The sequence below is a fragment of the Sebastes umbrosus genome, chromosome 4 (assembly GCF_015220745.1).
Source record: "Sebastes umbrosus isolate fSebUmb1 chromosome 4, fSebUmb1.pri, whole genome shotgun sequence".
In the NCBI taxonomy this organism is placed as follows: Eukaryota; Metazoa; Chordata; class Actinopteri; order Perciformes; family Sebastidae; genus Sebastes; species Sebastes umbrosus.
Window position 1 is genome coordinate 33,796,343 of NC_051272.1, and position 26,404 is coordinate 33,822,746.

The window sequence follows — 26,404 nt, forward strand, 5'->3', positions numbered from 1 at the left end:
AGAGGTTGTCCAGGTTGTCCACTACAGCAGAGGTAACAGTTGGTTGTCATCTCTGTTTTCTAGTACTGCCACTGCTGCTGTCTGTCACTGGATCACTGAGGGTCCTCAGAGCTGAGCATTAATTCATTTAGTCTGCAGATAAGATATCGTGTAGCACACACACACACACACACACACGCACGCACACACACACACACACAAGCTTCTGTTGATTTGTGTGTTGTTTGGGAATGTTTTCAGAGCCATGTTGTCATTTGTTTTCTTTACATGTAATGCATCACATTTGCAGTGATTAGTAGCCATCGGCGGAGTGAGGGGGAGAGAGAGAGATGTATTGGGGTGACTGATCTTGTAGTGATTACAGTTGAGAGGGAGGGCACCTTGTGTTCATCAGAGTTTTATCGTTGTCTAAGTTTAGATCTTGGCTCAAAGACGGCTTCTCAAGTAACAAGGCTGCAGGCTCACTCCAGCCACTCCGCACCGAGACAGAAACAGAGCTCCACGCAGAGCTTTAAAGGGAGACGAGCAAAGCCACCGAAAAAAGTGGCAAGTCGCAAGAAAATAAGAGGAGAGGCAGGAGAGAGGCCGTTAATGCCAGATGCTATCATATAACATTTCACAGAAAACACAGACAGAGAGAGAAGAGGAAGAGGAGGAGGAGGAGGAGGAGGAGCACAAACCGGACTATTCTGTTTGGGAACAACTCTTCGCCACATCAGTTTATCTCTGCTTTCTACCTGCTAGGACTGGACAATGACAGAGGAGGCAGAAGTGGGAGTCGACCTCTCTCCAACCTCCGAGTCTGAGCAACAGGCTCCACATTTTCTACAAGATGTCATCTTCCACGGCAAGTTTAAGGTGAGTGTCCCCACAAGAGACAAACAGAGCAGAAACTGACAGCTATGGAACTAAATGAGGGAAGATAGACAGAGCTACTGAATGAAGTCTCTTCAAGTAGAGATGTGCGGACTGTCCACAGATACTTGTTACAGGTAACACTATTACAGGAAGTTTATTATGATTTGGGATATTAGTAATTGTAAAAAAATAAATCACAATGTACAATATATGTTCATTTTAAGCTAAGAGCTTAGAAATTATTAGTATTTTTACATTAATGCATAACGTATGGGGCAGCCATAGCTCAGTGGATAGAGTGGTTGTCCTTTAACCATAAGGTTGGCGGTTCTCGATCCCTGTCTACATGTCGTAGTGTCCTTGAGCGAGACACTGAACTCCAAGTTGCTTCCCGGGCACTTGAGGGCAGCTCAATGCTCCTACAGTACTTAGGATGGGGTAAATGCGGATGTCAAATTACATGTATGTACTTATTTGTACATGACGAATGTCATAAAAGTTAAGTTTCCAAAGATACAATATGTCAGGCAGAACTTTGTGAAAATATGTATAAAATGATACCCAAGCAATATATCTTTCCATTTGATGGAAAGACAAAACATGACATGACACAAAACTAAACATGAAGTCTTTTGTTTAAATATTTCACTAGTTTAAATTTTTCTGACTTCATTGTGTCAAGGGCAGTACAACAACACAGGCAGTACAATGCAATAAGAACAAAACAAGCAGGAATGAAATGAAACATAAATTACTTGAACAAATATACATATTCCTCAAGACAGCACCAGATTTTCCTGCCAGTTTTGCTTGTTTATCGCGACCAAAGCTTTTCAATTATCGTCTGTGTTTACATCCAAACGACATGACAATGGAGCATTTTAGATCTTGTACATTTAGGAATCCCACTGCATTTCTTACTCATAAACAATAAGAGTTGCCAACATAAAGTCATATAATACCAGATTCCCCCGGACAGCGTTGACGATTTGTCACCCTGAACTATCATGAGGAAAATCAAAAGAAAGTTCCCTCTGCTTATTGACAGGAGAACTAACTCTGCACTTAACTGCAGCTAATGTATGACTCGTCTCTGGTGGTCTGGGCAGCGGAGAGCTCATAAAAGAAGAGCTGGATTAGAACTGCAAGAGAGGAAGGGACATGGGGCCTGCTTCATGAAACATCTGTACACACACATTTCATCTTAACGTGTGTTAACTGAGAGCTATGGAAGCCCTGAGAGGCAAGTGAGAAAAACAAAATTCTGGTGGTCCTTTTTTAAAGTCTGATCTAAATAGTTTTCTCTCCTGTGTTTACGATTTAAGAACAGAAAAACAAAGATGGTTTTGCCTGGATAATCTTTCTAAGTTTTTTCCACCTGTGAAAACAGGTGTTGTTGTAATACTCATTTCAGCCGCAAGAGGCTGAAGTGAACCACTACCTCATCTAACTATAAAGTAAGAGATGTGGGTGTCCTTCGCATATCTCGAGAACTGTTCCTGTGATCTACTTCACACTTGTTGGGTCTATTGCTGGGGACCCAAGGGAGTGCTTTGTCAAATTTGGTGCAATTCGGACATGCGACATGTTAAACATTAATAAACTTTGAATAGACAAGTGAACAGCGCTCTAGAGGCGGGGCTTCAGAGCTCTGCAGACTATCCGTCATGTCATCCGCAGCATCTGGAGTCAGTGTGCAATGAGCGGTTCTCAACAAAGCTGCAAACAGCACTTCCTTGGGACCAAGCCATTGCCACACGCTTCGATACGGGCACAAGCCTGCAAGCAGCGACACTGGGAGGCTACCGGCAGAATAACATCAATTGTCAATGAAAATTCCTTTAAAGGTCCCATATCATGCCCATTTTCAGGTTCATACTTGTATTTTGGGCTCTACTAGAACATGTTTACATACTTTAATGTTTAAAAAAAAACTTTATTTTCCTCATGCTGTCTGCTTGAATATACCTGTATTTACCCTCTTTCTGAAATGCTCCGTTTTAGTACATTTCACTGGAATTGCAACAGAATTTTGTTGCTAGGCAATAGCTTGGGTCCATGTTTACTTCCTGTCAGCTGATGTCATTCACATCCACTGCAACAGGAAATAAACTACGACCCATTTAGAATGTTTACGTTTAAAACTTTGAAATGGTCTATATATTGTAGATTTGTGACATCACAAATGGACAGAAATCCTGACGGCTTGTTTCAAAAGCTCAGTTTCTGGATCAGGGTTTGTGTATTTCTCTGTGGATTAAGCGTTTCGATACTTTCATATATAAAAGCCACGAAAATGACATTTTTCTTCAATATGGGACCTTTAAGTGTTCAGAAAAATGAACCTTGTGGTGAGATTGTTTGTCAGTTTTTCATCACGTCTCCAAAATTGTTCTTCCTAATGCAAAACTTGTCTGTTGACTTACTTAATATTAGATGATGGTGCATGGCATAACATATATTTTTGGCACACTTGAATACACAGATATCATTTGAATTGCTAAATACTTAACTGTGCTGCCTGGTATGTGCAGTAGAAGGTTCTCCAGTGCTGCAGGTGTGTGCACAATGTCTCTATGATAAGTGTCCTGTCCTTGAGTCCTTTACTGTGCCCGACAGCTGACAGATGTTTTTTGGTTTCTAATTTTAAATAACACTACTATTTTCACTTCCAAACATGTGATACACAGACTCGTCACCCTACTTAATTGTCCACCCATCCGAAAAGTTTATCTTGGTCAAGGTTGTATTAAAAGCTGGCATGGAATGTCAGATGTATAATCTTATTCTTTGATGAAACAACACACAGACCTTCTGTTAAAGTAGACAGAGCTCCTCAAGAGCCACATACTGTAAGACATCAACAGTTTTTTCAGGCTGAATAGTACTCACCATGACCAGAGTTGGGATTCAATAGAATATCAAATCTGATTAAATTTAGCTTTCAACATTTGTGAGAAACTAAAGTTATAAATAACAAAACCCAAGAGCTTTTGTCAGCTGAGAAGTCAGAAACAGTTTGGGTGGCAGCCTTGTTAATACTGAGTACCCGTAGGTCCAACCTGAAAATGAGATGAGCAGCAGAATATATGAAATGTTGATAAAATGCATCAGACACATTACAAATTAAAGTGGCAGTAGGCAGTATATTTTTGGCATCATTGGGCAAAAATGCCACAATAACCTTTCAGCATATTGTAATTCAAGTGTTCTGAGAGAAAACTAGACTTCTACTCCTCCTCATTGCTCTGTTTTCAGGCTTTAAAAAATCTAGCCTGTGATGGGAGACTTTGACCAATCACAGGTCATTTCAGAGAGAGAGAGCATTCCTATTGGCTGTGCTCAGATTCCACAATGGCTACCGCGACACAAACTTTCTTATTTTATAGCTAAACAGTACACTACAAGATGATTTTGAAAACATTTGAGGAGAGAAATAGGCATTAACGTAACAGAATATTGATTAATATTTGATCAGCGCTGCCTAGTTTGATCGTTTGGTCGGAGTTCACGAGTGATTGACAGCCGGCTCTTATGGACGGCAGATGGACAGTAGACCTCAGATCAGCTCTGACTGCTTGTTTTAGTCCGGTCTGTGAAATCTTGCAGATGCCGATAGGAGCACCGGAGGACACAGAGGCACATGATTTTTTTCAGGTTACCTGTCTCATGTACTACTGTCACGATAATATAGCGACCGTTTTATAAAAATAACTTTTTTTAATCATATTTGCTCCAATCTCGCTTACTTCAACTTTAACACAATCAGCTTCATTAGAGGAGGAATTGCCACTCTGGTTTTGTTGAACACCAAAAACACAATCCACAGTGTGATGTTTTTGATGTTTTCATTCCTCCATTCCTCCTTCAGAAGTACCTATAAGCACTTGTGCTCGACAGAGCTTGAAGTGGAAAAAAAATAGGTGCCAGTACTCCTCTTATTCACATAACGGCGTGTGTTTCGGCTGGTATTAACAATCTCTTGCAACTTATTCCTATTTATTTTTTATTTATTTAAGCATGTTATACTGTGTCAATCAAGTTGGTGTGTTTGTATATTTACCTATAGTGTTAATAGTTAAAGTGCTTTCCTGTGTTATTTGTAGCCTATAGTAGGGTATCATTCATGGTTTTAGTAGCAGTGTCCCAATCAGGATGCTCCTACATATTATGCAGCAGGATAAAGACATATTCTGAATTTCTAAAGTGAATAAAAGTCACTGGGAGATATTAGGTTTGGGGGTCCTCCACCAAGCAAATTTGAAGGTTTTTGACATAAAACTATTACATTTTAGATAATTTTGGGCCATTGTTATTACTAGTTAAATGATTATTTTTTATTATTTACTCACAGCCTTCGTCTGAATATTTAATTCTTCTGGAAATGTTTGCCACAAAAGAGCAGATTCAGAATACGTTTAAATAATGTTATGATGAACATTTCACTAATTATTTTACAAAAACGACGTGAACATTGTATTGATAAATTACAGCACCCTTGTTCTGCAGTCCCGTGAGTCGCCTCGTCCAGACACTCAACCCATAGTTTTTATGTTCATACGGCGTATGAGGCGCGGTGCAAATATATCGCTATTATGAATTTCCCAGAGAACCTGATATGGCAGAGAAGAGTTCTGGCAGCTCGTGAGAAGTGCCGGTGTGCAAGAAAAAGTTACGGTACACCAAGGAGTAAAATGAAGTGCTGGTGAGTACCAAGCCCCGGTGCTCCATAAGGAATTGCTTACACTGGCTTTTAGCACCCACTAAAAGTGAGAAGCTGCTACATGAATGTTTTCTACGATGCTCTTAGCTCTGCGAAATAAAAAGCTCAATAAGAGGTTTGTTAGGGTCAGAGGTAATCCAGGTATTTTGCCAACTGTGAACTAGATCCAACATGAAACCAGCTATTGGAAGCCAACCCTATCCATGACTAATACTGTAAACTGATCTTCAAGTGTAAAATGGGTGGAGTTCCCCTTTAAGTATTGGTGCGTGCTCTCTGTGTAGTTTGATCTGTAGACACCTTACCTCAGATCTGCAGCCAGGCGTTATAAGTAGACGTCATTAGGAGAAACACTGTAGGCTCAGGTCATGAGATAGCTCATAATTCACACACTATTTATGTCTCATATAGAATTTACTAGGAAGCGCCACAGCATAGCAACTGCCACCCCTGCTATGGCACTCAACTGCCCCCCAAGCTCCTGAAATCATCATTTTGAGCTATGCCATCCATCCAGATTCTTGAAATGCATACACAAGCAAGTTTCACACAAGCAAAAGCTAGACTGAAAGTAAGGCTGAATCCAAATGTCTGGACTTCACCGCACTTGCAGACTGGCAAACTTAACAGCTGCATTCTCAGGTCTGTCCAAATCCACAATTCAAATCCACTCATTCTTGAGGTGCACACTTCCCCAGACGTCACTTGGAAAATGACCCATAATCCATAGCAATATGGATACGACAATGTACGACGGAGTATTAGGGCCACATTGAGGGGGAAAAAATCTGAGATTTCGAGAACAAAGTCATGATATTACGAGAAAGAAGTCGTAATTTAATGAGAATAAAGTCTTTTTGATCATCATCAGCTTTGATCATCATCAGCTCTAAATCCTGCATTAAAAAAATATGAGAGAACCAAAACTGTTCACATAAAGAAACACTTTTGTCTCACCCCTCCCTGCCTTTCCCCATGTCTCAGCTGCTGAAGGCTCTAACTCCAGAGGAAAATACCCAGTGCCAACATGGACTCTACTTCCAAGACGGTCAGCGGCGAGTAGACTACGTCCTCACCTACCCTTTGAAGAAGCCGTCCGGGGGCCGCTCCGGACGACAGTCGTCGCACCTTCTCACTGAAAATGCTGTCGCCCGCAGCCTACGCCGTGGCCCCCGTAGTCGCGACGAACATCACCGACATCACCAAGCACAAAGGGCGAAAGACTCGTCATCCATGCCATCGTCACCGGTGGGCGACGTGGAGCTGGGCTGTCCGGGAGAGACCTCCAATGGTCAAGAGGATCACAAGATGTTCAGGAGGGAGGAGTTTGAGGGAAAACTGAGAGACATGGGGCTGGAGCTGGAGAAAGATGAGGAGGTGAGTTTACATCTTTATTCATTTATTCTTTCCAGAAACACCTCAAATCTATTTCTCAAAATGTCTGTAATCTACTTTACACACATGTACAGTAGGGCTGGCCTCGACCAAACAAATTTTTAGTCCACTACCACTCATACGACTTTGTCGATTAATTGATTAGTTGATTTAATGGACGGATCTGTGAGTTTCTCCACAAATAATCACATAGAAGCACCACACGTCTTGTGTTTGTGCTCATAAGTTTCTTGAGATAAGTCATTCAGCATGAAAAAAGCATAAAAAAATTACTAATCAATTAAAGAAATCTTAGTCGAGTAAGATCAAAACGACCGATTAGTTGACTAATCGACAAAGGGGGGTGGGGGGGGCAACCCTACAGACACGTTTCTGTATAAAATTCTAACATAACATTCTATATGCAAAATTGTTGGCACAAATCAATGTACCAAAGTAGGAAGCACTGGATTTTGGAAGGAAGAAAAAACAAAGCTGCACTGGCCTATAGGGGTTGAAGTGTAAAGGCCCAGACACACCAAAGCGTCATCAAAGAAATAGCGGCGATGAAGGCTGACTGTTGCGTCGCCTCACGTCGCCTGTGTCTTGGCCAAAAGTTACACTCGGAACACACCACAATGACTACTGTGTGTTTTCAACTCACGAAAGGGTTAAAGTTCGAAGACAACGCCTGCGGCAGCAGGTAGCGGTAGTCTGAGGCATGTCCGAGGAAGGCAGATATACAAGCCGTTGTTAGGATACGTACATGAAACAAAGCAGCGTTTGATATCCATTTTCATGCCACTCTCACTCACCACTTAGCTTCATTCCAGATGGCCATGTGGTTGTGTGAATACTTCTGTTTTGTTGTATTTTAGGCTCAATTGACGATGTGGTCTGATCTGGTATCTCCCTGAAAAGGTTCAGTAAAGGGACTTTGAAAACCTCTCCTCTCCTCTCCTCGCCTCTCCTCTCCTCTCCTCTCCACTTCCGTGTCTGTCACCTGATGCCATTAGGCCCAAAAAGACTTTTTCCCATAGACTTACATTGGGAAAGAGACGTCTGTAAATCAGAGTATCATTTTTTTGAGGTAAATCAACTTCCAAGTACGAACACTCTAATAGCCCTTATTTAAATCATTAAGTCCTAAAAGTTCAGCCGATTCCAAGGTTATTTCTATTCCTCTGTTCATGTGAATGAGCTGGGAAAGGCTGGGAGGCGGAGTTAAAGGAAACGTTACTGTGTCTGCTCTATGGGCCAAATGACTGCAGAAGATCGCCGGAAGATCTGGGTACTTTATCACTCGGCAGTCGAGACATTTTGGCTTCATGCGCCACTGAGCAACTCTCATAGGAATGAACTGGAGCCTCCGACGCTGTATCCAGTTCTCTTAGTACATCCATGTCCTGCTCTCCTCTCCTCTCCTGCTCTCCCCTCCTTTCCTCTCCTCTCCTCCCCTGCTCTCCCCTCTCCTTGCCTCCTCTCTTCTTTCTCCTGATCTGTCTCTCTCTGAGGTCTCCTGTCCTCTTCCATCCATATATTCCATCCATGTCCCCTCTCTGTCTACCAAGGTAAACACTTAATAGTAATATGAATTACTGGTATTCTTCAGTGATAGTAATAGCTATGTTTTATAGACCGTTTCAACGGAATTGCATGGCTTGGCAACAGCTTGGGTTGATGTTTACTTCCTGTCAGCTTGTGTCATTTACATGCACTGCAACAGGAAATAAACTGTGACACAATTGGACTGTTTACGTATACTACTGTGAAATGGTCCATTAACAATCTAGGTACGGGGACCTCGGGCTTCGCAGAGGAAACACTGGTACTTCACTACTTGTGAAGTAGTTTTCACAAGTAGCCTTTTTTAGTAATAACATTTTTAGTGTAGATGTGGCCTCGGCTTTGTTTATTTTTAACTACAAGAAGTTCCACTCGAAGTTCCACTTGGAAAGTCTTCAACGATTTAGGAGGCAGACAATTTTTGTAAAACTATTTGCAGGGTTGCAGCTTAGATATATCTGTGTATCAGCCGCGTAAAAGTGTAAACTGATATCCTGTCTACGTATAAGATATCTTAATGCCAGTATATAAATAGAAAATAAGACTCTCCACAGCAGTGACTTGAAATGGCTGACCTGAGGTTGCAAGTGCATAGAAGGGCTTGATTCCTATTTTCCTGAAACTGGGCAGACACAAACTCAGATAGAGAGGAAAAAATACAACATACACCCCAAGTATTATTACATAGTCCCAAATATGCTGTCATTGGTAGCGTTAACTTAGATGGTCCAGTGGAAACATTGTATTATTCACAGCTGATGGAGTCTCCTCACATTTCTGTCACAGCTGTATGTAAATGTTACCTGTTGCACAAACAGCTGGATACTTTGATGCTTAGAGTTCATGTTTCAGAGTAGAAAGAAATGACCATAAAATGAATTGCTCAGATCAGATTCGATTTCTGTAGGTTCGGTAAGGATGCAGGTTTTGACTTTTTATGCACCAATTTATGTCTAAATGTCTTTATTATCCCCCCGCGACAACGTAGTCGGGGTATATAGTGCTCCGCGTGTCCGTGCTTCCATCCGTCCGTCCTTCCTTTCGTTTCCGGAGTAGAACTCGGAGGCTATTCAACTTAGGAATTTCAAATTTGGTATGATGGTTGACAGTGTGGTCTAGTTGTGACTTTTGGAGGTTAGAAGTCCAGGGTGCCCATTAGTTAATTAGTTAATGCCCATTAATTCCATTAGTTCCAAAAGGGCAAAACCTTTGGCCCTACTTTAGTATGGGTCAAGCAGTGAGCGGGGGTTTGTGAGCCATGCTCACTTTTGCCTTGATTATGTAAAGGAATCAAAATTCAGGCACCAGGTAAAAATTCAAAATGTAATAGAATATAATGCAGTAAGCATTCTGTATTGCTTTCAAATATGTATTCTCCTGTACATTTCCTATTCTCATTTCATGTTATTTCTGCTGAGTCAGCACACATGTAGACATGGTTTACTCTTCCCTCCTCTTTTGTGTCTTTTGTTTAGGGTTAGTAACCTCTTTAAAGTCCCAGTGAATTGGATGTTACAGTGTCTTTAGCTTCTGTACTGTGACGTATTCCTCAGTGAAACAGACTATTTAAGTGATGAACAGTTACGAAAGGGATTTAAAAGTTGGCGGGCTAAGAACGAGCGAAAATACGAAGCTACAGAGGACTGTGGCTCCACACCGTAGATGTATAAAAAGAACTGGATACAGCGTTCAAGGCTGGGCCCCGTTCATTCCCATGAAAGTTGCTAAGTGGTGCATGAAGCTAAAAAAAGCTCCACTTCTGAGTATAAAATTACCTGGATCTATTAGTGTATTTTACAACTTTAGGATCGAATGATTTAGATAAAGGATATTACAGGGGAATTACACCCATTTTCAAAATTCATACATGTTATTCTCATGGTCTAAGACATGAAAAATTCTCTCTGAAATCCAAAAATTGGAGTGATATAAATTCTGGAACTGCTCCATAAACAATGTATTGGGAAAGATGGTCTAGATGACACTGAGAGCACCTATAGGGGATGTTCTGAGTATATGGGAACAATTTCTGTTTAACAACGGAAAACACTACAATAGAATAAAGCTAATTTGGGTATAAGAAAAGAAAACAAACATTCTGTGGGTCCATGAAATCAGTCTCCCATTCATCGTCTATGGAGTAGCTCTGGACTTTACCCCCTATGACCTATGACTTACTTCTCTGGTTTCTGGCTTTGAGAGAGAGGAGCTCATATTCACAAATATTGATTGAACTTTACTAGGCCATGGAAATAACATATGGGAATTCTTATTTCGAGTGGTGTTCCCCTTTAAAGTGTCCGTACTGGGAAGTTGATTTACCTAAAAAAAACGCAGATTTACAGACATCTCTTTCCCAATTTAAGTCTTTTTTTCTGGAAAAATTAGGACTCATAATATTATGACTTAATTCTCAGATTATTATTTTTTTCCAACAGTGTACTACATGGTAGTTGATAGAATTCTGCTTTTTGGTTTATCTATCTGACGTATTTTTGTAGGCCAACCCAGAAGTTAGCATCTTCCCGGGTCCCTCGACAAAGAGCCAATGGGATTGTTCCATTGGGTTTTGGATTATTGCAGAAAATAAGCTCTGTGGCAAACACATGTTTATGATACTTACACGTTTTGTTCCATACGATAATCTCCACAAATGAACACCACTTTTATGACTTTTGAAGTGTGAATGTTAGGATATAACTACACCACGGTCGCATGAACGAGAGTACACACAACGAGGCTGTAAAGGAGGACGAGTCGGCGTGATGGCGTTTAGTAGTCTCATTTAGTATCTTGTTAACAATCGCCTTTTTAAGACACATAAACGCTTCAAAATTCACAAGTAGGATATTTATTGCTGTATATGTTAAAATCTCTTCAGCTTGTGTTAACCACAGACCTTATTTCAGGCATCTAACTAAAAACCCAGACTTCAGGACGAGGGAACCAGAAGTGCTAAAATGCTGACTCATGTTTAGGATTCATTCCTTCACCACTCATGTTTGCGGCTGTATAGCGTGTTTACTCCCATGCTCCCCCAGGACTCCTCCTGCAAACATTACTTTTGAGGTTGCATACTGCCCCCTACTTTGTATTGTTGCGTCTATGAGTCACAAAAGTCCTCTGCTACTTTAATTTTTTTAATGCGAGGAACAAATGCATATGTTCTAGACATTGAAATATACGCTTATGGTTTAGTCATCTGTTTGAGATGCTGCTTGATCTGACACAAACATGACTTTCAAACAGTCTGATTCAATGATGAAAGGTCAGTGAGGTGGGCAGTTTGCTAATATTTCACCTATTGGTCAAGAAATCTGTTCCATACCAAGCTGCAATTACTTTCAGGGTGTCAGCTAGTCCATGTGCATTTAGCACACAGGGAAAATTGATTTGAGTTGACTCTGTCCAAATGACACAGCATATTCACAAAACATTATGAAACACTATAAAGAAGCAAAATGGTCATGAAAAGATTATGCTGAAGCTTTTTGTTGAGATAGAGAGAGAGAGAGAGAAAGAGAGAGAGAGAGAAACTGCAGTTATTAATTATGACTTCTATTCTGTGTCATGAGCCCCAGGAGATGTGCCTTATTGTTCAATGACTGCATGGGAAATGAAAGCAAAGAGCCTGGGAAATAGAACAAACAAGTAAAGCTACTCAATCTTTTGAAAAATAATGACAAATCTAAAAGTAATATTATAACGTAAAAGTAAAACATGCAAAGCCCTATAGCTCAATTCATTTAAAACCCTTTACAATGTATTCCTATTCAGACAAATACGGTAGAGTTAGAAGTTAAGCCACAACCAGTAAGCAACGCTCCGATCATTTGGTATTTTCCCGATCTTTAAATTCTCTTGACCCATCTGTGTGGTGTTCTGGTGCCCAGTGCAGAGAGCACAGGTTCGGAGAAGAGGAGCAAACTGTTGGGAGGTTCAATCAAATTGCATGCCTGACATCCTCCTGGATCCACCTTCTCACATATGTTCACATTATATATTATTTTTTACCTCCGCCAAGGCCAAAGTCTGTCTGTTAGCAGGATTACTCCAAAAGTCCGTCATGGATTTGAATGATTTTTTTTGGAGGGGTGGGGTGTGACACAATGAACAATCCATTCGATTTTGGTGGCGATCCAGATCATGATCCAGATTCAGGAATATTTTTAAGGATTCCGATCAGCCAGAACATTAAGACCTCTGGGTATATCACATGCGCAGTGTAACTGATGACGCGTTGATGACGCATGACCCCACCTCTTTCCTTCAGAGAGAGAGACAGAGAGAGAGCGGGGGGTGGAAGGAAGGGGGGAAAACTGTAGATTCGCCGTTTTTTCACATTAAACTCAGTGAAATTACAGTTGAGTTCGACCAAATCACACTTGGTGATTGTTGGAAAGAGTAACGACGACGGTTTAGGTGAGTTTTATTTTGTTTCTTTCCAGTTTGAATGAAGTGTTTTACGATGCTCCGCTACGTACAGCTGATCTCACCATAAACAACAATACACGTGGATGATGGTGCAAGCCATGAGAGGGGGGGCAATCTTGGCAGAGGTCTGCGCTCTCCAAGTGCCATTCTAGTTGTCATATGGATTGTTTATGTCGTATCTTCGTTATGTTGTTACTCTGTACACACGACATCTATTGCACGTCTGTCCATCCTGGAAGGGGGATCCCTCCTCTGTTGCTCTTCCTGAGGTTTCTTCCACACAAGGGTGTCGTTTCATGTACAGATTGTAAAACCCCCTGAGCCAAATTTCTGATTTAGGGCTATATAAATAAAATTGACTTGACTTGACTTCATTCCATTATATTTTATTTTTTCAGCCTTTCATGTTTTATTCTGGAAATGCATTTCAGTACAAACACCGCTGTGCCAAATTTTGCGATATGATGTGACAATTTACAATATGTTATAAAGGTAGAACTAAGCCTCCTCAAGCATTCTGGTGTTACCTCTGAGTGAAATATTGCAAATGATGTGTGAATGTTGGCAGTGAAGACAGTGAAATAATTTATATGGCCCAACAAGCAGTTGGACTCTGTAAAACTTTCTCCAGTCATGGTTCAGATTGCTTAGTGGGTTGTCCACAGTGCTTGTGTGTGCAAGTACTTGGTGCATTGTTGCTTGTCCCACCTGGTATGTAATTTTTCAGGTTTTTTTGACATACAATGTTCTATTAATTTTGAAAAGTTTGGTAATGATGACATCACAACATATGTGAGTTGTATACAACTGAGTCATACTTTTTTTGTTGTATGTCTCTTAGACCAAGATTTCAGGAGTGGGATTTGTGAAGATTCATGCTCCCTGGAATATTCTCTGTCGAGAGGCCGAGTTAATGAAGCTAAAGATGCCCACCAAGAAGGTAAGACTCACTGTCTCTCTCCGTTTTCTGTTTGGGTTAAGAATGAAGCTCCCATTTTTCTTTTAACACTATTCAAGTTACCCAACTTTTTTTCTGTCTGAATGTATGTGTGCAATGTAAAGAAAATGTTTCGAACAACTGGAGCTTTGTGCTGATTGCACTGACTGTACAGTGTATTAGAGTAAGGCATCGTTTTTCCCATCAAATACTTTCCAAACATTGCAGTAATGCACATAAATTTGGATTGCCTCACCCATTTATGTGGGCGTATAAATGGATGCCCTGAGATGCAAAACACCATAACAAAATGGAAATCCAACAACATTACAGAAAACAATGATATTTTAGGAAACATAGCAAAACAGAAAAGACATTAACAAAATAGAAAACAGAAAAACCAAGAAGAAAACATTTCGTGAAACACAAAAAACATCATTTCAGAACAAAAACGTCACTGTAGTGGAGTAATTCAAGTTTGGTCAGTGACACAAATGATATAGTCTGCACATATCCAGATCAACTAAATATTAAAAAGAGAAATCATTTTTTTTTAAACTGACCACTTAGTGAGAAAATTGGGCTTGTTTCTACATAAATGATTTGTCACTGGGTGGGAAAACGCTATGGGAGGGTGTTTCCTCCAGGTGTGTGTGATTGGTAAGGGCAGTGGAGTGTTCACTGGAGTGGATACTACTTAAGAGGGAAGCTGCAGAATGCACCCTGACCTGTAATCAAATACAGGTTCAGAGCTGTTGCTGGGCGGTGCAGGCCAAAGCTTGGGGCTAGGGGCGCACAGCAGTCAGAGGAAAATAGATAAATAATAAAACTAAATACATACTGTACGTGAAAGGCAATGAAACATGTAGATTGGGATGTTGTTTTTTTCTTCATTCATTCATTTCAGTTTTGCAGTTTTGACCGAGTCAGTAACAGTCTGTTGCAGGTTTAAATATCTTTGATAATGCTCCTCCTCATGGCTCTGTATTCAGGCTTTAAAAAAATCTATCCTGTGACGGGAGACTTTGACCAATCACAGGTCGTTTCAGAGAGAGATCGTTCCTATTGGCTGTGCTGCGGTCATGTGACCGTAACTTGGCGTTCCTTCAACAGATTTCACAATGGCTGCCACGTTTAAAACTTTCTCATTTTACAGCTAAACAGTACACTACAAGATGTTTCTGAAAACATTTGAGGGGAGAAATAGGCATTACAGTAACAGAATATTGATTCATACTTGATCAGCGCTGCCTAGTTTCACCGTTTGATCGGATTTCGCGAGTGATTGACAGCCGGCTCTCATAGACGGCAGATCAGATCAGCTCTGACTGCTTGTTTTTCTCCGGTCTGTGAAATCTTGCAGATACCGTTAGGAGCACCAGAGGACACAGAGGCACATGATTTTTTTCAGATTACCTGTTTCATGAACTACTGTCAGGATATAGTGACCGTTTTATAAAAATATTTTTTTTTAATCATATTTGCTCCAGTCTCACCTACTTCAGCTTTAAGTGATTCCATACTTTACGTGTAGTGTTTACCTCTCTGGATTTAAAATGTGAGGGTGCAGGTCGTATCCATACGGACCCTCCGTCGTTTTCTACGTTTTGGCTCACTGTGTTTTGTTTTGGTTGACGGATACGGGACGTATATGACATCACTTTACTCAGACTACAACAATAAAAGCGGAAACTTATTTCTACCTCCACATAGACTCAAATGAAGCAAATATATTGATTGGAGAAAAACAAAAAAAAAAATGCGATACATACTGTATGTGAATCAATTTTTTCCCACCCCTACTAACTACGCAGACGCAAAGGTGCAGAGAAAAAGGAGAATTTTGAGGAGCTTTAAGAACGTTGGTTTCCCCCCAAGGAGAAACCTGCAGTATACCAGCATAAAAGATCCAAACGTTTCCTCATTACGATTCTACGTCATCTAATGTCCGTGCAACCGTGAGATCTCTTGAGGAAATACCAAGCACCGCCCACCAGCCAGAGCACAGCCAATAGGAACTCTCTCTCTGAAATGACCTGTGATTGGTCAAAGTCTCCCGTCACAGATTTTTTAAAGCCTGAAAACAGAGCCATGAGGAGGAGCAGAAGTCTTAGAATTACAAGATGCTGAAAGGTTATTATGGAATTTTTGCCCAATGATGCCAAAAATATACTGCCTACTGAAGCTTTAACCAATTCTGGGTGAAAAAACAATGAATGAAAATGTTTCCTGCTATTACATGATGGCACTTTGCTTAAACTGGATTGTGAAAAGTCTATTAATTTTTTCTACTAATGTGTTTTTGTGTTCTAAAAGTACATCATACATAAAGGAACCCTGATTGAAGTGTGTGTGTGTGTGTGTGTGTGTTTGTGTGTGTTTTGTGGGTTATTTCTAGGTGTATGAAGTCAAACAGTTGAGTGGTGTTATGGAGAAGATCAACTCCCTGATCAGTAAAGTTGTGGAACCTCTCCACCCTCATGTTGAGGAAAGTCAACCCAAGAACATCAAACACCTGTCACACACTTTCTCCAGGGAGAAACAACACCTGTAAGTGCATCCTTCACATAGAAGGAACATTTTGTACAGCCACCTTCACCCTTGGCCTTTCCAAACCAACCTAGAGCCGGTCGCGGCGCACCACCACCGCGCACCACCACGGACGAAACGCGCCCGGCGTGGGCCAGCCCTCACTGACCCACCTAGCGGGGCGAAAGTGCACCATTGTAAAGGAAAGGGGTGCGCTAGATTTATAACACAAGACAAAACGAGAGCATCATAGTGAAACTATGGTGAATATTAAATACTCTCTCAGCCAGTCACATCACTGATCTCAACTGTGCCATTCACAAACGTGACAAGGACAGCTAAGCAAACGGAAAGCTTCACCTCATGAATTGTGTGGATGGTTCAGAACGTCACGACATGAACACATATCACCAAAAATCTGCACCCAAAGACAGATGGAGGACGCCTTTTCATCATGCAGTTACTATAATAACGATATAAATAAAAAATAAAGAAATTGATTGGGTGAAACCGTTTATATCGGACCAGCGCTATTTTAGCAGTAATTCTAATGTATCTCAGCTCGTACCTGGTCACATTGTAGTTCATGTTACACATAAGCATTGCAGCTGCATGAGATGCTACTTTTGCTAAAAAGAAAGTTGGAGGAGGCTGTGATGCACTCTGGTAACCGGATGTCTCCTACATAAAACAGTAGAATATTGAGTTATAAACGACCAGTTTGATGTGTGTAGAGGTCGGTATGATTATACTGTGACAGCCTGGTGTGGTTTCTAGGTGATTTAATGAAGGTAAACACAGTGAACGGCCGTGCGTAATAGGAATGTGAATCTTTCGGCATCTCACGATTCAATTACATTTTTTGATTCTCGGGGTCACGATTCACCATCAAATTCATTATTCTTCATCTTTCGGTCATCATACTACACAGCACGAACAAATACAGGTTGTGTTAAAACAGTGATTTTTTTCATATTAAAGGGACTATTTGTAATTTTCAGAAATGCTTGTTAACAGCGACACCTGTGGCCGTGAAATCAACGAAAGTCAGCATCGAGTTCACGCTTGCTCGCTCTAAATATACCTGAACGAGCATCGCTCAAAACATTGAGTCGACACACGTCAGCTAAAACCACAATATCATTCTATATTTCAGCTGCTTGGCAGTAATGTTAGCTGACCAGACGGAGGCCTCTCCATGAATCACTGCTGATCCTAGTGTCGGCTTTGCGCTGAGGCAGCGGGGCTCCGCAGCGAGTAACTTTGTCATCTCCGCCCGCAGCCGGAGTGAGCAGGGAAGACACCGGCACCCGGTCGGTAACGAGACGACAACGTTTCTCGCTGTGAAGCCCCGTCACGTCACCAAACAAAGAAAATCTCTGTTGGTCTGGAGGAGCTGCAGCATTTATTTCTGCACAAACGTCCACTGTACACTCACTAGATATTCTCAGAGCTAAACTAACTCTTCTGCAGTGTGGAGCGAGTACGCGAGACGCGTGCTGTCTGAGTGAAGGCAAGCAGGTAGAGGAGGAGAGTACAGCGGACACACGCGAGCGCGCATGTGTCCCGACCCGGCACATTTATACGCTTAAAAAGTTACAAACAGTCCCTTTATAGGTCTACCAGAAACAAAAGGGATTATTCCCACTGAGCTGCTGGATGATGTTTGGTTTGGAACATTTCAGGAAATTGATGGATCCAAAAATCGATTACGTTATTTTTAATAAATGTACAGACAGTAACAAGTGTGTGTTTTTTGTTTGTGTGTGGATTTTTAATTAACAGGTTTGACCTCTCAGACAAAGATTACTTCTTTGACAGCAGAACAAGGAGTTCAATAGTAAGTCCGCTGAAGTTTGTCTGTTGTGTATCTACCAACACCGAAATATCCACTTATACAGCCAACACATTTTTCTTATGGATATAAATTATATCATAAAGTAAAACCTTCCAGTTGTTTGTTAGAAAGACCAAATTAACAAAGTGTTTAAAACTATGACCTCAAAACGTAATTCAGAATGCAGTTTAATTGTATGGGAACGTCATTTTGTAGGAGACAGGGTTGTTTTAAGGCCCAGACACACCAACCCGACATCAGAGAACTAGCGGCGATGAAGGCCACCAGTTGAGTCGCCTCACGTCGCCTTTTTCTTGGCCGAAAAGTTGCACTGGAACGCACCGCAAAGACTACAGCCAACGGCCGGTAGTCGACAAAACCCTGACACTGGCAGACTAGAGCAGACGGTGCAGAGCACACTGAAAAAACTAGGCCGACGTAGGCTCACCAACGGCCCTAAACTGTCTGAGGGCCGACCGTCAGCTTAGTATGTCAGGGCCTTTAACATCAGCAAAGCTAAGAAGGAAGCCCAGTCTGGCAGCTGGTTGTTGTCCACGATGATGGGAGGAATTATCGCCTCTATCACAGATTGTCACAAAGGATAGTATTGAACAAGTATTGTACATTGTGGGTTTATCCAAGTCCTAAATATGTATGCATTTACAGTATTTATTTAAACTTTTAGCTTTTACTCTCAGTCCCACAGAAGTCATGCACTGTCAACTGTCAGAACCATGAATTCCTGAAACCACCAGGAATTTGGTTGAGGTTATTATTGCTATTGCAGATTAGATCTTTATCATTGTTTTATTATAGTGTCTATAAATCACACTTGAATATTTCCTATGGGTATTTTCTTCAGCAGCATGGTGAATAAAGTTCCATTCTTCTGTTTTTCACTCTCCCTTTCAGGTTTTTGAAATACTAAAAAGAACAAAATGCAAGGCCAAGTACAGCATGGGTAAGTCTGGATCTCTGTCTCTCTCTCACAGGCCTCCTTGTGTAGAGCGGCCAGTTTGATTGAGTCTATAGATCTAAGCCAGGTGAGGGCATGGACGGATTATGAGACATGGGGCCCCTGGGCACAGACATGTAGAAGGCCCCCCACCCTGTCTACATTGGAACAAGACACCCAGATTCAAAGACTCTCAAAGAGTCAATTTTTTTTTAAATTTTGCATCCCTTTTGTGGTCATTTTGCATCTCTTATTATACGTTTTACATTTCTATGCAGTTGTTTTGTGTCTCTTTGTAGTCATTTTGGGGCGTTTTAGTTGTTTTGTGTCTCTTTTGTGATGATTTTACTTTTTGTCATTTGTCACAGATTTATCGGTCAGTCGATATTATTGTTCGATATTGGCCTTTTGTAGATATATGCTGAATCAGCATTCCCACAATTAGACCTAGCAATGCCAAGATTTTAATCAGAGCAAATATTTTAATTAAAAATACAATCATTTATTTCCAAATCATTTGATTTTTGTGTTTTTATGTAAATAACCACTATAGATGATAATAACAAAGTAAAAGGATAACTTTCATCATTTTTGGCGATTTACACTGACTTCGGTAAGGTTGAAATTATTTTTCGAGACTGTTCCGGGAAGAAAAGTGGAAAAGGTTAGCCTGGAGCTTTGTATACCAGCTGCTATAACAAAACAACGTGTATATGGCTCATTGCCAATTGGTATCGATGGCAAAAACGTGATTGGGGCATCTCTAATTATATTATTAAATGATTATATAATTTACATTATATACTATATTAGATTAGAATAGATTAATAGCATTGACTTGGAAGTCGGTTCGTTGTCCCTTCTTCTTCTTCTTCTTGCCAGCGTAGTGAAGCTTCATTTAATATAGATTAACTGGTAGTTTAGCTCACTTTCCAAGCAGCTTGCCCAACACTGCTTATAAGTAATATAATTCAGAGGCCTAGAAAGCCTCAATTACCCTGCTGTGGTCCCATTTACTGATCCCTGATCTGTGAGATGTGGAACCCGCGTTAACACCTTCGTCTGTGTTTGTTTTCTCCCGGCAGGTATCACCAGTCTCCTGGGTAGTGGTGTCTATACAGCAGCTTACCCTCTTCATGATGTGAGTAGTACTAACCCGGGCACTAATAGGTTATCATTATAGGTGGCACTAGTTCCAAATCATGCTTATATGCTTGTGTTTTGAAGCCGTTGTAATCAGTCACATTTTTGTAATCATCAGAAGATGATTTGAAAAGATGCCAGGACTAGAACACAACTGCACAACTCCACCTGTTCTTCAAACTAGTCCATCTCAGATGATTAAACTCGGTTTACAGTCTCCGCTCAGTGTGCACAGTAACTAGCGTTAGTGTTTCTCTTTCCTTTTTCAGGGAGATATTAATGAAGAGAGCGCAGTGCCCAATGACAGAAAGGTGAGCAAGTTGTTTTTAAATGTATAGAAGCCAGTAGCAAGTCGTCACAGACTGTTGTTCGTGTTTTGCATTTGTATATGAGTCCACACTGACACACACTCTAGGATCACAAATTATTCTGTCATAACTGCAACTTAAACCTTGAAAAACAAGCAAATTGTGTCTGGTGAAACATGCTTATTGTATGTCAGTTCATGTGATGTATTCTTTTTTTGTTCTCTTGCTATGTGACCATACATGTTGATCGCTTGCTGCTGGCATCCACAGGTAGGGTACCCATTGTCGTGGTTCCACACAAAAGCAACCTCTGTTAACTTTTTTTTTTAACTGGTTTGACAAAATAATCACAACTTGCTAGCTTTTTCTGAGCTTTACGCATACTTACAACACATGCAAGGTCAAGAATGAACTCCCTTGCTCATGTCTAACTTTCTTGCTTACATTTTTTACAGTTAATACAGTAGATGATACACAATTTGAGCTTAAAGGTCCCATATTGTAAAAAGTGAGATTTTCATGTCTTTCATATTATAAAGCAGGTTTAAGTGCTATACATATACTGTTAAACTATCAAAACACTCAATATACAGAGAAATACACACACAGCCCGTATTCAGAAATTGTGCGTTTGAAACAAGCCGTTAGGATTTCTGTCCATTTGTGATGTCACAAATATACAATATATAGATCATTACACTGTTTTAAACAAGCATTCTAAATGTATCCCAGTTTATTTCCTGTTGCAGTGTATGTAAATAACATCAGCTGACAGGAAGTAAACATGGACCCAAACTGTTGCCTAGCAACGCAATTACGTTGCAATTCCGCTGAAATGCACTAAAACGGAGCGTTTCAGACAGAGTGTTATTGCAGGCATATTCAGGCAGACAGTATGAGGAAAACAAAGTTTTTTTGAACATTACAGCATGTAAACATGTTCTAGTAGAAACACAAAATACAAGTATGAACCTGAAAATGAGCACGATATGGGACCTTTAAAACATATTTCAAACTTTCAGATATGGTGTGGTAAGATGAGTGCTGTTATTTTTTTCAAGTTATCCTGTTATATTTATTTGAAAAATTACAGGATAACTGGTGACATATAGAAAAAGACCCAAACCCAACAATGATTAATCCTACTGACGACTATTGTGTATATCCAAAGCTTGCTTTATCTTCTCCCTCTGTGCCAAAGAGCTCCATTGTTGGCAAAAAAAACTATTAAAAACACACCAATAAGCCACACCAGCCACATTTTCAAGCCAGTCACAAACACATTGTCCTACAAAATGTACTGTATATTAATCCACTGCTGAAAATAGTCCCGAACAAATACACTATTTACAGCATATTTATAATTACATTAAACCAATCATTAGAGCCAACAGTACGGTTTAAAGTTGTACACATGCGATTCATTTTATAGACAGTTACAGTCAAATGATGATGATCTAAATGATAGAGGAGTGTGTTTGTCATATGAACTATACATCCAGGGGCTAACCCAACTAACATATTCACTGTCAAGGAAACAGGAAAGGGAACTTTGCCCAACCGTTGAATTAAAGACAAATATGGCAGTAGAAAGGCTGAAGGCATGATAAAACTGTACAAATAATGCAAAAAAATACTGTTGATTGTCCTCCTCAGCTTTTGTATGAAGAGTGGGCAAACTACAGTGTCTTCTACAAGTACCAGCCCATCGGACTTGTACGGTAAGGACATATTTCTTTAGGTATAGAATTTACTGCCAATCTGCCTTGAATGGTAACTCTGATATTAAAGTCCCCCTACTATTCATCAGCCAGGGCTTTTATTTTGAAGGACTGTAATTCTAGCTCATCGATTTGTACATATTCAACTTGTGCTTTACATCATACACTATTTTATAGCATGCCAATAATTATATACCACAGTGTAATCCTTGATATTGCCACCGGATTCAGGTTCATGTTCTAATCCTACTCATAGATATGCCACCATGAATGTGAACATTTCAGACATTGTTGAATTTGTTGCAAATTATTTGTCCATGTTATTTTGGTAATGATTTATGGGTGTGTAAATAGTACACTTTGCTGTACGGAGCCCCCCTAGATGATGTACTTTGGTAAAGTTGGAAAGATATTGACTGATTCAAACTTACTGGATCAAGTAGTACCATCAAAACTTGAGGGAACGAGTTACTAACTTGAGGGAACGAGTAAATACAATTTTCTCCTAGGGGTCTAGAGGGGCTCCGTATTTACTTTTTTTTTGAAGTCTTAAAAAGCATTAAATCAGATTTCAAAAAGTGTGCAGATACCATACGAGTTGTAAAATCCGTGTGAGTGTGAGTGTTACAAACTGTTTTGTTTCGGCGTCTGATAGGCCTTTAAACACATCATTTGTTACTCCAGTTGGACTTCCTAGATTGGATTTCATTATCTCACCAGTACCTACAACACCGTTTTAGCGCAGGGCTGTTTTCGATCTGAATCCCTGCTTACTTTTTACTCTGGTCAAGCAAATCAGTATACCGTTCAGATTCCCATGTCCTGATACCAACATGATAGTTTTGCCTGAATAATCTAAATGATTTGCATCTTTTTTTGTGTTTAGGAAGTATTTTGGGGAGAAGATTGGTCTGTACTTTGCTTGGTTGGGTCTGTATACCCAGATGCTGATTCCTGCCTCTCTAGTCGGGGTCATTGTGTTTCTGTATGGATGTGCAACAGTCGATGATAACATACCAAGGTAACCACACACACACACACGCACACCTCTATTTCCTACTTGATTGTCAGTCTGATTTCAGTCAGTGACAATATTTTACTCTGCAATCCCAGAGATGTGAGGATCTGCAGAGAAATCTAATAAGACATCCAGAGACAGTGCTAACAGCGCTAACAGCACAAACAGTGCAAACAGTGCAAAGAGTGCAAACAGCGCTAACAGTGCAAACAACGGCAACAGTGCTGACAGAGCCTGAGGGGGAACCGGAGGGTGGGTGTTAGCATCTGCGACGACGCCGTCGGTCGGGACGGCGTTATCAGCCATAACCGCTGTATGAGAGCAGTGCAGAGCGGCTGCCGTGAGCTAGCCAGTGGGGCACGCTCACATGCATGGACATGCACTAAAAGCACGCATAGCCAGCCCGGCGATGTAAACAAAGCACGGAGAAGCTTGGATTATAACACACACAGAAGGTTTGATGCTATATTAATGCTCTGTATATCATATAAAGGTCCTCTAATAAAAATTAAAAGTTAATGGAGAAATTAAAAAAAGGAAAAGAGGAAGAACAAATACAGAGAGAGTGAGGACAAAGGAAATGGTTTGATGAATGAGTCGGGAAACTGAGGCCTCCTCTCTTTCCTCAACCTGCTTCTCATCATCCACAGGATATTATGACATATACTGCCGGCACACCTCTGCACTCAATGCAGACACACACCACACACGCTCAGTACTAAGTACTAAGTGTTAATGTCAGAGTCTCACCCGGACACCGAACCACACAGTAAGACAAACCAGACCCCCTGTCTGTCTGTTTCAGAATGGCCCCATTGAGTTCATTCATTGTGTGACTGCTTCAATGACACTGCCTGATGGAAATCTCCATAGAAAGCAACATCTAAGGAGGATATTAATAATATACCAATATTAATCTTCCAATATTTTCAGATCTGGAAGGTTCCAATGAAATAGTTATTACCATTATATGACTTTTTTTTATGTTTTTCACATTTTAAATATAACTTATAAATTTTTTTTCAGTTAGCCTGACGTAATTTTCTCTCCACTGAGTTACTTTTGTTACTGAAGAAAACGCCTAAACTTGATGTTGATTGTGTGGCAATAATTTGTTTTCTATTTAATTTCAAAATTGATTTATTTATGCGTATACTTAAGGAACACTAGAGCAACAGCCCATTACGATTTGATAAGATATATGATGTTTTGATGTAATTAACCTCTACCCCCAAAAGTCATTGGGGGTAGAGGTTAATTGTATTTGAATTAATCCTATAATTATATTGTACAAGAGTTTTGGCAGATGAGAGCTTCAGGATGGCGACAAAGTTTGTAAAGTGCTTGCAAAATATATTCCCAAACTGGCCAATCGGTGGCACAACAATAAAAGAGCTTAAAATATGACAAGTCATTTAAGGTCTGACGCTGCCCTCTGGAGTGTCTTTGTAAACAACCCTTTATAGGGATGTATCCTTTTTGAAATGTACTCTGTCTTTGCTAAAAGTGTTTCCCTTTCAGCTGTGGCCCTGCTCGGACCTGACATTAACATGAGTCATGGGCTTGGCCTGGCATTAGAATGCATCTCCACATGCAGAGTATGTGTTGACCACTTGTGATTGGATCTCACTCCCCCACTATATATATACAAATAAGCAGGTATATCATTTCCATTGTTGATTTTAACTAGTGGGAGGCAGCAGTAGTATTAGCCTACATATATGTGAATTTGGGTACATTTTGACAGGTTGATTTTCCCTCAAAAAAGGAAAAAGCTCCATATAGGCGGACCTTCAATGTGGCCCAGACCGACTCCAAATGCGGTCTGGGTGATTGGATCTCAACGTTTCCTCAATCCATCCTAAAGGACATTCTTTGCCTCTTACTTCTGTTGATTTTTCACATCTCCTACTACTCTTTTTATCTCTGTCTTCATGGAATATAGTGTCCTCTGTCAGGCTGGTCTCAAAATACCGGACGTCCACCCAGGAGACTGGCGTTCGTGTCCCGTGTGAAACCAGAAATCAACGTTGATTTGTTTGTCACGTAACTTACGTACTTAAGTAACGCCACTTCTGGAGTTATTTTAATCCAAACTAAGACCTTAATCTGTTGCAGGCTGGTCTCATACACTGTTCGTAGCTATATCTACAAAAGCTAATGCACCGTAATTTGTGTATATCCCACAAAATCAATTTGTGTGTAATTCATACTCAGGCAATATAATGGATCATTGTCCAGACTACGTGCCAGACACAGTACAGAACATGTGGTGGTGTAATTGTAGCTGCTTTCGTAATGATTGCCCTGTTTGTTGTTGCGGCACAATAACGATGAAATGATGAACGTTGAAATAATCCCACCACTTTCAGATCATTTCAGTATACAGTACATGTCAGTATTTATGAAACATTAATGTGTATTTCAATGTTGTGATATGGGCTGTGTGAATGTGTGTTTGTGAACATGGGTGGTGGGGTGGGACTTGATGTTTGTTTGTGTCTTGTTTTCCAGCATGGAGATCTGCCACCCACGGAACAACATCACCATGTGTCCTCTGTGTGACAGAGTGTGCAGCTACTGGAAACTTAGTACTGCCTGTGCAACGGCCCGGGCCAGTCACCTGTTTGACAACCCTGCCACCGTTTTCTTCTCTATATTCATGGCTTTGTGGGGTGAGTGAACACACATCAGAGGCCTGTACTACGAAGCGAGTTCAACATACCCAGTGTATCTTCTCGTTATCTGGCTTAACTAGCCCTAACAAACGAGATCCCGCTAAGCGGTCCTACAAAATGGGTTATCAACTCGGTAAATCAACTCAGGGTTTGTCAGTCTGGCTACGAGCGCATTCACATGAGCGGGGCGGTGTTTGCAGCATGTGACCAACCACAAACTTGGACAAGTCTACTGATTTGCAGACAGACAGACAGACCGGCAGAGCGTCACATTTTACAAAGGAAGAGCAAACTATATTAGACAAATACGAATTGCAGTGTGC

The 26,404-nt window shown here is 40.6% G+C and overlaps 1 protein-coding gene across 5 annotated transcripts in view; it reads left to right on the forward strand.

The window, feature by feature from the left end:
* The first annotated feature begins 459 nt into the window (after nucleotides 1-459).
* The window catches only part of LOC119486706 (anoctamin-1-like), a 47,225-nt gene continuing 21,280 nt past the window's right edge, over nucleotides 460-26,404 (forward strand). For 3 of the 5 annotated variants that reach the window (XR_005206580.1, XM_037767018.1, XM_037767017.1), the window contains exons 1-11: nucleotides 460-858; nucleotides 6,566-6,958; nucleotides 13,797-13,895; nucleotides 16,291-16,442; nucleotides 18,207-18,261; nucleotides 19,171-19,219; nucleotides 20,299-20,354; nucleotides 20,626-20,667; nucleotides 22,321-22,385; nucleotides 23,272-23,406; nucleotides 25,918-26,078. Coding sequence is in view for 4 of the 5 variants with exons in the window: in XM_037767018.1 (XP_037622946.1) it covers nucleotides 754-858; nucleotides 6,566-6,958; nucleotides 13,797-13,895; nucleotides 16,291-16,442; nucleotides 18,207-18,261; nucleotides 19,171-19,219; nucleotides 20,299-20,354; nucleotides 20,626-20,667; nucleotides 22,321-22,385; nucleotides 23,272-23,406; nucleotides 25,918-26,078 (1,312 nt within the window). In the remaining variant the exon portion in view is untranslated. The remainder of the gene's footprint in view (nucleotides 859-6,565; nucleotides 6,959-13,796; nucleotides 13,896-16,290; nucleotides 16,443-18,206; nucleotides 18,262-19,170; nucleotides 19,220-20,298; nucleotides 20,355-20,625; nucleotides 20,668-22,320; nucleotides 22,386-23,271; nucleotides 23,407-25,917; nucleotides 26,079-26,404) is intronic. The other 2 variants (XM_037767015.1, XM_037767016.1) reach the window with 1 other exon arrangement.